Below are 17,291 nucleotides of genomic sequence, written 5' to 3'. Positions count from 1 at the left end.
TATATTGGGCTAAGACATATTTCTTATCTATAGGTTTGCATAATTTTAGCAGAACTCTCACATTCATTCACTGTGCTGTGAGCTTTCACTGTAGAGCTAATTATGTTTCCCCGAGTTTAAAGGCTATAGACATCTTTGATAACTAAAAAACGTGTTTATATTGGTTAGTAGTAGTTACCTTTATTTAATAAAATTGCATTAAATTTCAGTCTGCAATCTTCATTCATTTTCAGAATCCCTAAGGCTACTTTGACACTAGCATCGTGCGACGGATGCGTCGTGTTTTGGCAGACCTTCGGCACAAAAAAGGTTACATGTAACGTTTTTTTGTGCGTCGTGTCCGCCATTTCTGCCCCCTCCTCCCCGGACATTAAAATGGGGCAGCGGATGCGTTGAAAAACTGCATCCGCTGCCCCCGTTGTGCTACTTAACACACTGTCCGTCGGTACGTCGAGCAGACGGTTTGCGACGGCCCGTACCGACGGACTAGTGTGAAAGTAGCCTAATTTGCAACGTGCAGCCTGCTCCCAGTTTTGGATTTTTCTCTTGTCAAAGGGTTTCTCACATAAATGTAGGCTGGATGTGAGATTGTTGTGTATCCAGTGTGCCCTACAGCTCTAATAGTTTTTTTTTTATCTGGTTGTGCTTTTCTACTCATCTGTGGTCTGTTTTCTCTGCATTCCATGAGACTATAGATACTTTCTTCTCTCTCCACAGAAATCTGTTTATAACACACTCCCCTAAATATTTTTTCAAAAGCACTGAGCTCGATAAAGGACTTACAGAGACTCTGCAGCAGCAAAATAGAAGAATTTTTTTAATGAAGATTATTTGCATTTAGAAAACAAATAAACCATAAAAATGTGCAACGGGTTCATAGCCTTTAATTTTTCACAGCCATCCTAATTGCATATTTCCTCTGCTTACCATATAAAGAAGGTTATGAATCAGGGGTCTGTTTTTTATTTCTCGGACTTTTCTTAGAATGATAAGGTAATTTCCTCCTTGTGAGTAGAAACACAAACATATAATAACCATGCAGTCACACATAAAGCACACACATGAAGCCTGAGCTCACAGCCACCCACATCTATCCAGCACACCTCGTTCCTTCAAATAAAACCACAGACAAGACAGAGTTCAGATATTTTATTAGGAAACTGTCTCTATGTTATCCAGTCAGCAAAAACATAGGCAGTCAGCTCTGGCCGGACAGGAAAACCACCCAATAGAAATCCTGTTTCAGCCACCCAGAAAGAGGCCCTATATAGTAAGCAGAACAGGGCAGATCCCCAGCAGAACCCCATTCATATTGCTGCGTCAGATTCTAGAGTTCTGCTGAGCTTCTCTTTAACTTGGTATTCAACCTATTACTTTAATTGGCTTTCTTAGAAATGTTCAATTTATAATTGCCCTAATATTTATGATGGAATCAGAACAAGTATTAATACTTGTTGGGAACAGATTCAAGTAATATATTTGTCTGTTTGATTAATGATGGTTGATTATTACTTGGCAAGAGAAAACCCTACAAAAGTTAAATAGTGCAGCTCTGATGACATTCTTATCATGAGTTTATGTGCCATAAAACACTTTGGTCTGCAATAGAAATGTAACCAGACCGTCTAGACAAATAATCCTTTTTATTTCTTGAAAAGTAACAAATGTATCATCAATAGCCAAACAGTTGTGTGGGGAGACATGGAAAACAGAAACGTTCCGGTGATATTACAGATGGCCATTGTTCACATTGAGAAGTACAGACTGAGCTGTAGAAAGAGATGAATTAGAAGATTGCTTCTATTTCCATGATTAAACGATAGAAAGGGTTGAGATGAGCAAATCAATGCGCAGAACTCTGGTCAATATTCTGTAGCTGCTGAATCGGAGGCCTGCGAGCTGATGACATCTGCTGCATCTTCTATCCATTAGCCAGCCTGATGCATCGCCACCATTGGGGCGTGATGCATGTATGACGTCGAGCTAGGCTGGCTAATCCAAAGAGGAGCTGCAGCTGCCAGAAGGTAAGAGGCGGCTCACACATCTCCCATCCAGTGGCCTGAATACTGATCTGGTTGCTGGACCAGCAGTCATGCCAATTGATTCACTTAAGTCTATGATTTCCCAGGAACAGTGCCACACTTTCCATGGGTTGTGTGTGGTATTGCAAGAATGGTGCTGTTTCTGTGATAGAAAGTGAACTATTTCTTTCTAATCTTAGGAAGATCATTGAAGGGTTTCACTAATATGAAATTGATGTCCTATCTCAAGGCTGACATGACACCCCTACATGACATGACATGACAGTCAACTGTTTAGTGGTATGAATTGGTGCAAAGATGCAGTACCCCTCAATGGCCACTAAATAGTCATCAATATCATACTGGTGAAACCCCCCTATGTTTGGCTGTCTTACACAACACCTCTCAACTGCTAGTCACAAAGTAACAGAGCACCATGTCTGCACACTATATAGAGGTGCATTTTGAAAACCATCATAAGTTAGGGGTACTTATGTTTAACCCGTGATCATTAACCACTTCTCTGCAAAATAACCCTGGTCACCCGGCATGTTCACAGCCTAATTGTGCAGTGAGAAGGTTAATATAATATGCACTATGACACATCTCCTTAACCCAATTGCAATTACAGTTCAAGCATTATCAATACAAATCCATTAATATTAGCAGGACAAAACAGGAATGATATTTGAAAAAAAAACAAAAAACAAAGATGCCGTTTTGAGAATAATATTGCACTATATGAATATATAACATGGGTAAGTAGGGCGTAGCACCATTGCGAACGATTGGATAATAAAAGTAAAAAAAAAATATTACAATGAACAGTCATTTATTAAAAAGGCACTGAATGGTAAAAAGAAACCAATGCTTCCTTCCCAATCAAAAATGTCATATCCTTAAAAATGTAAGCATCATATAATGAATGGCAAGATAAAAATAAAAAAAAGACTTGAGCCATGGAACAGCTACAACGTTTTCTGGTCAATGGATGAGGACGCTTTAGATCACATTCTTGGTTTCATTGTGGAATAAAAATATAGATACCGTAGTTAAAAAAACAAAAAAAACTTCTGTTAATGTTAAAACTGCAACTTACTTACAAGTTGTGATACTGCTCAATATATGGGATTTTTCGGTAATAGTACTCTATAATAGTAGGCAATATGAATAGAAGTACCATGAATATGTCAGTGCATTATTGCATACGCTATGTAGAAGGTGATGAAACTTAACTTTACCATACATTACAGCTGTCCACAATAACATAAAATACACCAGGAACAGTAAATATCAGGTTTTAAAAGTGCCAGTTGGTCATGGACAACTAATTCATCAATTCATGGTTCCAGGAGGAAGAATGCTTGTCTCGGTAATTACAGTACTTTGCTATACTTACTTCTCTATCAGAACTTGTTCTATGTAGGTTTAACTTGAAACAATATTTTAATGTGATTCTAAAATTGGTTATTGTGGGCCAAAGTGTGAAGAACTAGCTAAAAGCAACTTACTGCAGCTACTACACTACTAAAGGAAAGCCCTATCACACATACTCACAGTTTGGGCATCTCCTTAACCATTCGGCAAATTTGCTTTATTTCCTACAAATGTTTCTATTGTCTTTGAAAATAGAAACTGTAGGAAACAACTATAATAAGCATGTAATAGAGGCTTCAGACAGAGTGCATAAAACTTTGAAACCATTATTAAACTGGCATGGTCATCCTCATTGCATTGTGTGATGCAGTGTTTTACAACTAATATACTATGCAACATATGTAGCAGTTACAGATAAATTATCAAAATATCCACAAAATAATCAATAATGAACTTCTAGGCTGTTGAAAACTAGCATAGCATAGTCATCTTGCCATAAGCTTGCTGATCTGCTCTGTTTTTATGTCACTGGGTGATAATGTGACTTTATTTAATAGTCTTTTTTCAGCATCTTAAACAAGTATCCATGTCTGTTCTTTTCTCCCAGTAGATATATAGGTGTAGAAAGTCTTTGTTGTTTCTTTGCATGTCATTTTTAAAAGATTTTAAAAAGTTTATTACTAGTGTTAGAAATTTTACTGTGAGTCCATTATGTGGGACAAAGAAGAAAACCAGAGAATGAAGAATGAATGTACTCTGTTGAATATAACCCATTTGCTTGGTCTGAAGGCATCTGCACCCAAACTTGGTCATTTTCCTTGAGTTCTAATACTGCACTCCCAGAGGCTTGGTCCATGTACCCTTTTTTGTATTCATCGTATGTGTAAGTAGCAGGTACATTGTTCTTGTAAAGAGCAATCCAGATGTTGGTTCCTTTGATGTGGACATGATAAGCAAAGTAATAAATTCCAGGAAGAGAACAAGTAAATATCCCAGTAAGAGGATTATAAGCATTATGGCCATTATATAAAGTCCGATCAAATTTGATTGGCATGCCAGAAGGAGGGAATGGTGTAGTTAATATGGCAGTAAACGCTGGGGCTACTTTGGCAGATAGTTCTCCAGTGCCATACTGAGGCTTTCCTGATTTTTCATTACCTACTGTACCTCCTTCAACTCCTCCATCTGGCAAGTGCAAGCCAGCAATAGTGCCTTCACTATAGATTCCTGGTGGACCTGGTGGTCCAGGTGGACCAGGTAGCCCAGGCTGCCCATTTAAACCAGGAGGCCCGGAAACCCCCGGTAGTCCTATAGGGCCAATTAGACCTGGCTCACCATTGATGCTTTTTCCAGGTAGCCCAGGGATACCAGGCTCTCCTTTTAATCCTGGTAACCCTTGTGGCCCAATAGGGCCAGATGATCCTTGCATACCTGGAATTCCAGCTGGACCTCTTGGGCCTGATTGTCCTGGAATTCCACCTTCTCCTTTTGACCCTGGACTACCTATTTGACCTGGTAAACCTGGAAGTCCCATTAACCCTCCCTCTCCTTTTGGCCCAATTGGCCCTGGAAGTCCTTTCAGACCTGGAAGTCCCCTTTCACCTTGAATACCTGGTTTACCTGCAAATCCATTGGGACCTTGACTCCCTGGAATTCCAGGTACACCTGTAGGCCCAGTAGGCCCAATGTCACCTTTCAAGCCAGGCAAACCATTTTTTCCTGGCAATCCCATGGAACCTGGAAGTCCCGGAGGCCCTATAATACCTTGTGGCCCTTGATCACCTGGTTCACCATCTAACCCTGGCTCTCCTTTATCTCCTATTTCTCCAGTTATTCCAGCAGGTCCTCTATCTCCTTTCAATCCAGGCAGACCTGGTTTTCCATACCCGGGTGACCCTGGCAGCCCTGGTAAGCCTCGTATACCTGTTTCCCCCTTAGAACCTAAAGGCCCTTGAAGTCCTGGCAATCCATCTAAACCTGGTTTACCAATTCCATCAATGCCAGGTTTACCTTGTAGGCCCTGTGGCCCAGGTGGGCCAACTGCCCCTGGTGGTCCAGGTGAACCTATATCGCCTCTATCCCCTGAGCCCCCTGGCGATCCATTAAGTCCTGGTTTTCCATTACCTGGTGGACCAGGTGGCCCCATTGGCCCAGGTAGGCCCCCAGGGCCACGAGTACCTGGCAGACCAGGTTTTCCAAGTCCAGCTTCTCCTTTAATGCCGTTATCTCCACGAAGTCCTGGCTCACCTTTTGCACCAGGTTCACCCCTGACACCTGGCTGTCCTGGAGCACCTTGAACACCTGGTTTTCCATTTGATGAGATTCCTGCAGGGCCGGGAATTCCAGGAGGTCCAGGCATTCCTCTAGGTCCATGCTCTCCCCGCATTCCAGGTTCCCCTTTTGTGCCAGGTAGACCCTTAGGTCCAATTTTGCCAGGCATACCTGGTAATCCCGATTTTCCAATGCTAGAAAAGCCAGGAGGACCAGCAGCTCCAGGCATTCCTTGTAATCCTGGTTTTCCTATTCCTGGTTTTCCGGGAAGTCCAGGAGGTCCAGGTGGTCCACGTGGGCCTGGTTTTCCAGCTGGTCCAGGTTCCCCTTTAAGGTCCATTGGAAGCATATCTATAGAGATAATACAAAAAAATAAATTGTGCTTGAATAAATCTTAATAATATCTTAAGTATTTGTATACAGTATATCTTCAGAATATTTAACATTTTCAAATACTGACCAGAAAAGCGTTAACTGATCCAATTAAGCTTATAGCATTGTTTATTGTCCAGATTTTCATCACTACTATAGTTTATTCTTATACTTTTCTGGTTTGTATAAATATAGTAGCCTATGTCCTTTTTCTCAGTGATATACTTCTGCTCTTAAAGTATATCTGTCATTACATGCGACTATTCAGAATAAGCTATTATGTCTCTGTCTCTGTATTTGAGGAATATCACTAATTCATTACGTTATATGACTTCCGTAATGCTATAAGAAGATAAGTACGTTTTCTAAGGGACCATTCCCCAAATGCCCCGGATACTCCAATATGCATGATGACATGATAATGTGTACAGTGACACATAAAAGTTTGGACACCCCTGGTCAAAATTACTGTTATTTTGAACAGTTTAACAAGTTGAAGATGAAATGATGACTAAATGGCCTAAAGTTAAATATGACACATTTCTTTTGTAATTTAGACTATACAATAGTCCTCAGACCTTAAACAACGCTTTCTAGCTCAAGGCTATAGCCATAGATGTATCAAAACTGGGTATGATCGTGCAAGGAAAACCTCACGTACTAGTTTGCTACATCCAGTGAAGAGATGCAAAAGTGTAGATAGGTAGGGATGGACCTATTCGGTTCATCTCTACCTACAATCACGAATGGCACAACATGCGTGCCATTCTAAACAAACATTGGCCCGTTTTGGGAGTTGATCCCGCCCTGAGGGCCTCCCTGGGCAGCTTTCCTTTGATGACCCCTAAAAAATCCAAAAATCTTCGTGACTTGCTGGTTAGGAGCCACTATGTTCCGGCTCCCAGCAATCCCTTTGGCACTAGTGGTCCTCAGTTTGGATCCTTCTCATGCGGGCACTGTCTTGCCTGCGCCAATGTCCTACGCTGTTCTACCTTTGCCTCATCAGATGGGTCAAGGGAATTTAAAATCAGACAACGTATCTCTTGTGGTACTTCTAATGTTGTATACTATGCCACCTGTTCGTGGCCCAAAATATATGTGGGCCTTACCACAAGAGAATTAAGAATACGGGTATGTGAACATGTGCGGGGCACTGGCGCGGCCAAGACAGTGTCCGATACTTCGGAATTGGATACTATTCCTCGTCATTTCAAGTTACATCAAAATTGTGACGCCAGTATTTTGAAAGTGAGGGGCATTGATGCCCTCCGTCTTGGTATAAGAGAGGGCGACAATAAAAAACTTCTTGCACAAATTGAGACAAGGTGGATCGTCCAATTAGATACCATGATACCGAAAGGCCTCAATGAATATTTAAGCTTTGCCCCTTTTTTGTAGTCCTCCTGATATTTGGTTTCCTAGACTCCTGTTCCCACATGCCCCCATGTTTATCAACCCCTTGGATGTGTTTTTAACTTTTTTAATTTTATTTTTTATTTAGTGTTTGTGACTCTGCTGATTTATTGCGCCTCCGTATTTTCTCCTACTGGGCCCCCCTTTCGGACTGAAAATGACCCCGGACTTCATCTCATTATATGGGAAAATTACAGCCATCTCAGCGACCTTGGAGGATTTCAACTTTTGTAATTTGTAATTTGTATACATTTTGTGATGTTATAGTTATATGCAGCTATGTTGTTACACAGCATTGTTTTTTTTTTTTTCCATCCAGTTAATTGTCCTCATACATGCTCTCATGGCTGTGCGCATCGCACTGCGACCTATTGTTTCCTGTCTGCGGGTGGGCGTCTTTACGGTGTGTGCACCGCTTGGTGGGCTCTCCCCTGGTGTGTGTGCACTTCCCGTGACGCCCTATCTGCAGTTCAGGACCTGACGGCCGCAGTGCGCATGTGCCGACTCTAGCCGTCCTGATTGGCCGTTTCAGGCCATGTAACTAAGTTCATGGGGTTATTAGAAGGTGCTGCAGGGACCTGAGACACACTCCCTTGAGAAAGTGGCCTCTAGCTGCCGCGAAACGCGCGTCGGGACCCTCCATCCACCCCCCTCCTCGTTTCCACTCATCTGTTGGTAAGCGCTGCACTTCTTGCCATGCACAATTGAACCTTAGATGTTAGATAGACGGGTGTAACTTTATTCCCGATCATCTGGTTCATGCATGCTGCTTCCCTGATGTCCATGTTTGGACACACTATCTTTTCCCTGAGTCACGGTCTCTGGACCTTTTTTTATTTATTTTTCCAGGGACTGAAGTGTATATGTGGGGTGGGGATAGGTGTGGGTGGGGTTCATAACAGTCTGCATTGTTTTTTGGTGTTCTATATATTGTTGTGACATTTTACCTTTTCTATGATATAATAAAATGATATCTTTTAGATATAATCAGTTTGCTCTTTTTGTCCTCCTGCTGTTATTATATATATATATATATATATATATCTAATATATAAAGCTGAATGTGTGTATGTGTGTATGTATGTATGTATGTATGTATGTGTGTGTGTATGTCCGGGATTGGCATCTGAACCGTCGCAGCTACAGCCACAAAATTTTGCACAGTCACACGTCTGGACCCCGAGAGCGTCATAGGCTATGTTGTGAGGCGAAATTTTAACCCCGCGCTTTCCAATTCACCAAACAATTTTGCCCCTATCTACATAATGGGGAAAAAATGAAAGGAAAAGTGTTGGAGGCAAATTAACAGCTGCCAGATGTGAACAAGGGGGACTTAAAGAAGGAGAGCGATGGCGCCAAAGAGTATATACTATACAGTTGCTAAGGTGGGGCCCCGACATGGGATAATCACCACACCACCACGGGGATATGAACACACACACAAAATGCGCCACACACTACCACGTGCTCTAACACATATATCACCCTCAGCACACATTTCACCACACATACACCAACCTCGCCACATAAAAGTCAAAACACAAAAGTCGCCGCTCAAAACTCGCCACGCGCAAAACTCTCCACAAGCAAAACTCGCCACACGTGCAAAACTCACCTCATGGAAAACTCACCTCATGCAAAACTTGCACACACAGAAAAATTGACACATGCACAAAAGTTGCAACACATGCTAAAGTTGCCTCACACAAAACTTGCACATACTCAAAACGCACCACACATAAAACTCGCCACGCGCAAAACTCGCCATGCCCAATCTTGCTGCACACAACTTGCTACACTAACCTGTCACATGCAACTCGACACACAAAATGTTGCTACACGCATGTCACCACACAAAACTCAACACACACAACTTGACACATGAAACTCGCCCTAAAACAAACACAAGTCTGGTATTATCCTTCAAAAATAAAAATCTGATTTAATAAGCTGACAAACTACAAGAGCAACAAATGTACCATATAGGAAATACGGCAGCTGTCAGTCACATGACCTGTCTATTATGTGTATGTGTGAGCTAATATATACTGCCAGGGGGTGGGCTTCCTGTTGGCTGGGGATTTATCAGGCTGCCAATAGCAACCAATCACAGCTCAGCTTCTATTTTGCTACAGTTAATTAATCTGAGCTCTGATTGGTTAATATAGGCAACAAAGACATTCTCAGTATAACAAAGCTAATATATGTTGTGAAATGCTTCTATTAGCTTAGTTTTTGCCTTTTAATAATTACATTTCTATCTATTTGTTTTGTGGTTTTTGCGTGCAGAACAAATTTTTGTTAACACATTCTATTTTGCTAACAGCAGTCATTAACCCGGGCGAAGCCGGGTAGTACAGCTAGTCTAATATATAAAGCTGAATGTGTGTATGTGTGTATGTACAGTGGGGCAAAAAAGTATTTAGTCAGCCAGCAACAGTGCAAGTTCCACCACTTAAAAAGATGAGAGGCGTCTGTAATTTACATCATAGGTAGACCTCAACTATGGGAGACAAACTGAGAAAAAAAAATCCAGAAAATCACATTGTCTGTTTTTTTAACATTTTATTTGCATATTCTGGTGGAAAATAAGTATTTGGTCAGAAACAAAATTTCATCTCAATACTTTGTAATATATCCTTTGTTGGCAATGATAGAGGTCAAACGTTTTCTGTAAGTCTTCACAAGGTTGCCACACACTGTTGTTGGTATGTTGGCCCATTCCTCCATGCAGATCTCCTCTAGAGCAGTGATGTTTTTGGCTTTTCGCTTGGCAACACGGACTTTCAACTCCCTTCAAAGGTTTTCTATAGGGTTGAGATCTGGAGACTGGCTAGGCCACTCCAGGACCTTGAAATGCTTCTTACGAAGCCACTCCTTCGTTGCCCTGGCGGTGTGCTTTGGATCATTGTCATGTTGAAAGACCCAGCCACGTTTCATCTTCAATGCCCTTGCTGATGGAAGGAGGTTTGCACTCAAAATCTCACGATACATGGCCCCATTCATTCTTTCATGTACCCGGATCAGTCGTCCTGGCCGCTTTGCAGAGAAACAGCCCCAAAGCATGATGTTTCCACCACCATGATTTACAGTAGGTATGGTGTTTGATGGATGCAACTCAGTATTCTTTTTCCTCCAAACACGACAAGTTGTGTTTCTACCAAACAGTTCCAGTTTGGTTTCATCAGACCATAGGACATTCTCCCAAAACTCCTCTGGATCATCCAAATGCTCTCTAGCAAACTTCAGACGGGCCCAGACATGTACTGGCTTAAGCAGTGGGACACGTCTGGCACTGCAGGATCTGAGTCCATGGTGGCGTAGTGTGTTACTTATGGTAGGCCTTGTTACATTGGTCCCAACTCTCTGCAGTTCATTCACTAGGTCCCCCCACGTGGTTCTGGGATTTTTGCTCACCGTTCTTGTGATCATTCTGACCCCACGGGGTGGGATTTTGCGTGGAGCCCCAGATCGAGGGAGATTATCAGTGGTCTTGAATGTCTTCCATTTTCTAATTATTGCTCCCACTGTTGATTTCTTCACTCCAAGCTGGTTGGCTATTGCAGATTCAGTCTTCCCAGCCTGGTGCAGGGCTACAATTTTGTTTCTGGTGTCCTTTGACAGCTCTTTGGTCTTCACCATAGTGGAGTTTGGAGTCAGACTGTTTGAGGGTGTGCACAGGTGTATTTTTATACTGATAACAAGTTTAAACAGGTGCCATTACTACAGGTAATGAGTGGAGGAAAGAGGAGACTCTTAAAGAAGAAGTTACAGGTCTGTGAGAGCCAGAAATCTTGATTGTTTGTTTCTGACCAAATACTTATTTTCCACCATAATATGCAAATAAAATGATAAAAAAACAGACAATGTGATTTTCTGGATTTTTTTTTCTCAGTTTGTCTCCCATAGTTGAGGTCTACCTATGATGTAAATTACAGACGCCTCTCATCTTTTTAAGTGGTGGAACTTGCACTATTGCTGACTGACTAAATACTTTTTTGCCCCACTGTATGTATGTATGTATGTATGTCCGGGATTGGCATCTGAACTGTCGCAGCTACAGCCACCAAATTTTGCACAGTCACACGTCTGGACCACGAGAGCGTCATAGGCTATGTTGTGAGGTGAAATTTTAACCCCGCGCTTTCCAATTCACCAAACAATTTTGCCCCTATCTACATAATGGGGAAAAAGTGAAATGAAAAGTGTTGGAGGCGTCGCAGCTACAGGCACAAAATTTTGCACAGTCACACGTCTGGACCCCGAGAGCGTCAAAGCTATGTTGTGAGGTGAAATTTTAACCCCGCGCTTTCCAATTCACCAAACAATTTTGCCCCTATCTACATAATGGGTAAAAAATGAAAGGAAAAGTGTTGGAGGCAAATTAACACCTGCCAGATGTGAACAAGGGGGACTTAAAGAATGACAGCGATGGCGCCAAAGAGTATATACTGTACAGTTGCTAAGGTGGGGCCCCGACATGGGATAATCACCACACCACCACGGGGATATGAACACACACACAAAATGCGCCACACACTACCACGTGCTCGAATACATATACCACCCTCAGCGCACATTTCACCACACATACACCAACCTCGCCACATAAAAGTCGAAACACAAGTCGCCGCTCAAAACTCGCCACGCGCAAAACTCGCCACACGTGCAAAACTCGCCACATGGAAAACTCGCCACACGCAAAACTTGCACACGCGGATAAATTGCCACATGCACAAAAGTTGCAACACATGCAAAAGTTGCCTCACACAAAACTTGCACATACTCAAAAGGCACCACACATAAAACTCTCCACGCGCAAAACTCGCCATGCGCAAAACTTGCTGCACACAACTTGCTACACTAACCTGTCACATGCAACTCGACACACAAAAAGTTGCTACACGCATGTCGCCACACAAAACTCATCTCACAAAAGTCGCTACATGCATGTCGCCACACGCAACTCAACACACACAACTTGACACACGAAACTCGCCCTAAAACACACACAAGTCTGGTATTATCCTTCAAAAATAAAAATCTGATTAATAAGCAGACAAACTACAAGAGCAACAAATGTACCATATACAGTTAGGTCCATATATATTTGGACAGAGACAACATTTTTCTTATTTTGGTTATAGACATTACCACAATGAATTTTAAAAAAAACAATTCAGATGCAGTTGAAGTTCAGACTTTCAGCTTTCATTTAAGGGTATCCACATTAAAATTGGATGAAGGGTTTAGAAGTTTCAGCTTCTTAACATGTGCCACCCTGTTTTTAAAGGGACCAAAAGTAATTGGACAGATTCAATAATTTTAAATAAAATGTTTATTTTTAGTGCTTGGTTGAAAACCCTTTGTTGGCAATGACTGCCTGAAGTCTTGAACTCATGGACATCACCAGACTCTGTGTTTCCTCCTTTTTGATGCTCTGCCAGGCCTTCACTGCAGTGGTTTTCAGTTGCTGTTTGTTTGTGGGCCTTTCTGTCTGAAGTTTAGTCTTTAACAAGTGAAATGCATGCTCTATTGGGTTGAGATCAGGTGGCTGACTTGGCCATTCAGGAATATTCCACTTCTTTGCTTTAATAAACTCCTGGGTTTCTTTGGCTTTATGTTTTGGGTCATTGTCCATCTGTAGTATGAAACGACGACCAATCAGTTTGGCTGCATTTGGCTGGATCTGAGCACACAGTATGGCTCTGAATACCTCAGAATTCATTCGGCTGCTTCTGTCCTGTGTCACATCATCAATAAACACTAGTGACCCAGTGCCACTGGCAGCCATGCATGCCCAAGCCATCACACTGCCTCTGCCGTGTTTTACAGATGATGTGATATGCTTTGGATCATGAGCTGTACCACGCCTTCGCCATACTTTTCTCTTTCCATCATTCTGGTAGAGGTTGATCTTGGTTTCATCTGTCAAAAAAATGTTCTTCCAGAACTGTGCTGGCTTTTTTAGATGTTTTTTAGCAAATTCCAGTCTAGCCTTTTTCTTCTTGATGCTTATGAGTGGCTTGCATCGTGCAGTGAACCCTCTGTATTTACTTTCATGCAGTCTTCTCTTTATGGTAGATTTGGATATTGATACGCCGACCTCCTGGAGAGTGTTGTTCACTTGGTTGGCTGTTGTGAAGGGGTTTCTCTTCACCATGGAGATTATTCTGCGATCATCCACCACTGTTGTCTTCCGTGGGCGCCCAGGTCTTTTTGCATTGATGAGTTCACCAGTGCTTTCTTTCTTTCTCAGGATGTACCAAACTGTATAATTTTGCCACTCCTAATATTGTAGCAATTTCTCGGATGGGTTTTTTCTGTTTTCGCAGCTTAAGGATGGCTTGTTTCACCTGCATGGAGAGCTCCTTTGACCGCATGTTTACTTCACAGCAAAACCTTCCAAATGCAAGCACCACACTTCAAATCAACTCCAGACCTGTTATCTGCTTAATTGAGAATGACATAACGAAGGGATTACCCACACCTGTCAATGAAATAGCCTTGGAGTCAATTGTCCAATTACTTTTGGTCCCTTTAAAAACAGGGTGGCACATGTTAAGGAGCTGAAACTCCTAAACCCTTCATCCAATTTTAATGTGGATACCCTCAAATGAAAGCTGAAAGTCTGAACTTCAACTGCATCTAAATTGTTTTGTTTAAAATTCATTGTGGTAATGTCTATAACCAAAATAAGAAAAATGTTGTCTCTGTCCAAATATATATGGACCTAACTGTAGGAATCCGGCAGCTGTCAGTCACATGACCAGTCTATTATGTGTATGTGTGAGCTAATATATACTGCCAGGGGGTGGGCTTCCTGTAGGCTGGGGATTTATCAGGCTGCCAATTTAGCTTACAAATACTGAGGTAAAAATACTGACCAAATAATGTGTGAACGAGGTCTAAAACAGGAGGAGATGACATACAGATATATACTATATACAGGAGGAGATGACATACAGGTATATACTATATACAGGAGGAGATGACATACAGGTATATACTATATACAGGAGGAGATGACACACAGGTATATACTATATACAGGAGGAGATGACACACAGATATATACTATATACAGGAGAGATGACACACAGGTATATACTATATACAGGAGGAGATGACATACAGGTATATACTATATACAGGAGGAGATGACACACAGGTATATACTATATACAGGAGGAGATGACACACAGATATATACTATATACAGGAGAGATGACACACAGGTATATACTATATACAGGGGAGATGACACAGGCATATACTATATACAGGAGAGATGACACACAGGTATAAAGTATATACAGGAGGAGATGACATACAGGTATATACTATATACAGGAGGAGATGACACACAGGTATATACTATTTACAGGGGAGATGACACACAGGTATATACTATATAGAGGAGGAGATGACATACAGGTATATAGTATATACAGGAGGAGATGACACACAGGTATATACTATATACAGGCGCAGATTACCTACAGGTATATAGTATATACAGGAGGAGATGACATACAGGTATATGCTATGTATAGGAGGAGATGACATACAGGTATATACTATATACAGGAGGAGATGAACACAGATATATACTATATATAGGTGAGATGACACACAGGTATATACTATATACAGGAGATTACATACAGGTATATCTAATATATAAAGCTAAATGTGTGTATGTATGTATGTGTGTATGTCCGGGATTGGCATCTGCACCGTCGCAGCTACAGCCACAAAATTTTGCACAGTCACACGTCTGGACCCCGAGAGCGTCATAGGCTATGTTGTGAGGTGAAATTTTATCCCCGCGCATTCCAATTCACCAAACAATTTTGCCCCTATCTACATAATGGGGAAAAAGTGAAGGGAAAAGTGTTGGAGGAAAATTGACAGCTGCCAGATGTGAACAATGGGGACTTAAAGAATGAGAGCGATGGCGCCAAAGAGTATATACTGTACAGTTGCTAAGGTGGGGCCCCGACATGGGATACTCACCACACACGGGGATATGAACACACACACAAAATGCACCACACACTACCACGTGCTTGAACACATATACCACCCTCAGCACACATTTCACCACACACACACCAACCTCGCCACATAAAAGTCGAAACACAAAAGTCACCACTCAAAACTCGCCACGCGCAAAACTCTCCACATGCAAAACTCGCCATATGCAAAACTAGGCTCACGCAAAACTCGCCACACGTGCAAAACTCACCTCATGGAAAACTCACCTCATGCAAAACTTGCACACACAGAAAAATTGCCACATGTACAAAAGTTGCACCACATGCAAAAGTTGCCTCACACAAAACTTGCACATACTCAAAACGCACCACACATAAAACTCGCCACGTGCAAAACTCGCCATGCACAAATCTTGCTGCACACAACTTGCTACACTAACCTGTCACATGCAACTCGACACACAAAAAGTTGCTACACGCATGTCGCCACACAAAACTCATCTCACAAAAGTCGCTACACGCATGTCGCCACACGCAACTCAACACACACAACTTGACACATGAAACTCGCCCTAAACACACACACAAGTCTGGTATTATCCTTCAAAAATAAAAATCTGATTAATAAGCAGACAAACTACAAGAGCAACAAATGTACCATATAGGAAATACGGCAGCTGTCAGTCACATGACCAGTCTATTATGTGTATGTGTGAGCTAATATATACTGCCAGGGGGAGGGCTTACTGTTGGCTGGGGATTTATCAGGCTGCCAATAGCAACCAATCACAGCTCAGCTTCTATTTTGCTACAGTTAATTAACCTGAGCTCTGATTGGTTAATATAGGCAACAAAGACATTCTCAGTATAACAAAGCTAATATATGTTAAGAAATGCTTCTATTAGCTTAGTTTTCGCCTTTTAATAATTACATTTCTATCTATTTGTTTTGTGGTTTTTGTGTGCAGAATAAATTTTTGTTAACACATTCTATTTTGCTAACAGCAGTCATTAACCCGGGCGAAGCCGGGTAGTACAGCTAGTAATATATAAAGCTGAATGTGTGTGTGTATGTGTATGTGTGCATGTGAGCATGTCCGGGATTGGCATCTGCACTGTCGCAGCTACAGCCACAAAATTTTACACAGTCACACGTCTGGACCCCGAGAGCGTCATAGGCTAAGTTGTGAGGCAAAATTTTAACCCCGCGCATTCCAATTCACCAAGCAATTTTGCCCCTATCTACATAATGGGGAAAAAGTGAAAGGAAAAGTGTTGGAGGCAAATTGACAGCCAGGAGGAGATGGCATACAGGTATATACTATATATAGGGGAGATGATATACACATATATACTATATACATGAGGAGATGACATACAGGTATATACTATATACAGGGGAGATGACATACACGTATATACTATATACAGGAGGAGATGACATACAGCTATATATTATATACAGGAGGAGATGACATACAGGTATATACTATATACAGGGGAGATGACATACAGGTATATACTATATACAGGGGAGATGACATACAGGTATATACTATATACAGGGGAGATGACTTACAAGTATATACTATATACAGGAGATGACATACAGGTATATACTATATACAGGGAAGATGACATACAGGTATATACTATATACAGGAGATGACATACAGGTATACACTATATACTGGGGAGATGACGTACAGGTATATACAGGAGATGACATACAGGTATATGCTATATACAGGATAGATGACATACAGGTATATACTATATACAGGAGATAACATACAGGTATATACTATATACAGGAGATGACATACAGGTATATACT

At 41.6% G+C, this 17,291-nt stretch overlaps 1 protein-coding gene across 2 annotated transcripts in view; it reads right to left on the bottom strand.

The window, feature by feature from the left end:
• Positions 1 to 891: 891 nt before the first annotated feature.
• COL8A2 (collagen type VIII alpha 2 chain) overlaps positions 892 to 17,291 on the bottom strand; it is a 396,338-nt gene continuing 379,938 nt past the window's right edge. For both annotated transcript variants that reach the window (XM_077295828.1, XM_077295830.1), the window contains exon 4: positions 892 to 6,020. In XM_077295828.1, coding sequence (XP_077151943.1) covers positions 4,108 to 6,020 — 1,913 coding nt within the window. In that variant the 3' untranslated portion in view covers positions 892 to 4,107. The remainder of the gene's footprint in view (positions 6,021 to 17,291) is intronic.

The sequence above is a fragment of the Ranitomeya variabilis genome, chromosome 3 (assembly GCF_051348905.1).
Source record: "Ranitomeya variabilis isolate aRanVar5 chromosome 3, aRanVar5.hap1, whole genome shotgun sequence".
Classification (NCBI taxonomy): domain Eukaryota; kingdom Metazoa; phylum Chordata; class Amphibia; order Anura; family Dendrobatidae; genus Ranitomeya; species Ranitomeya variabilis.
This window is presented reverse-complemented; position numbering and strand designations above follow the sequence as displayed.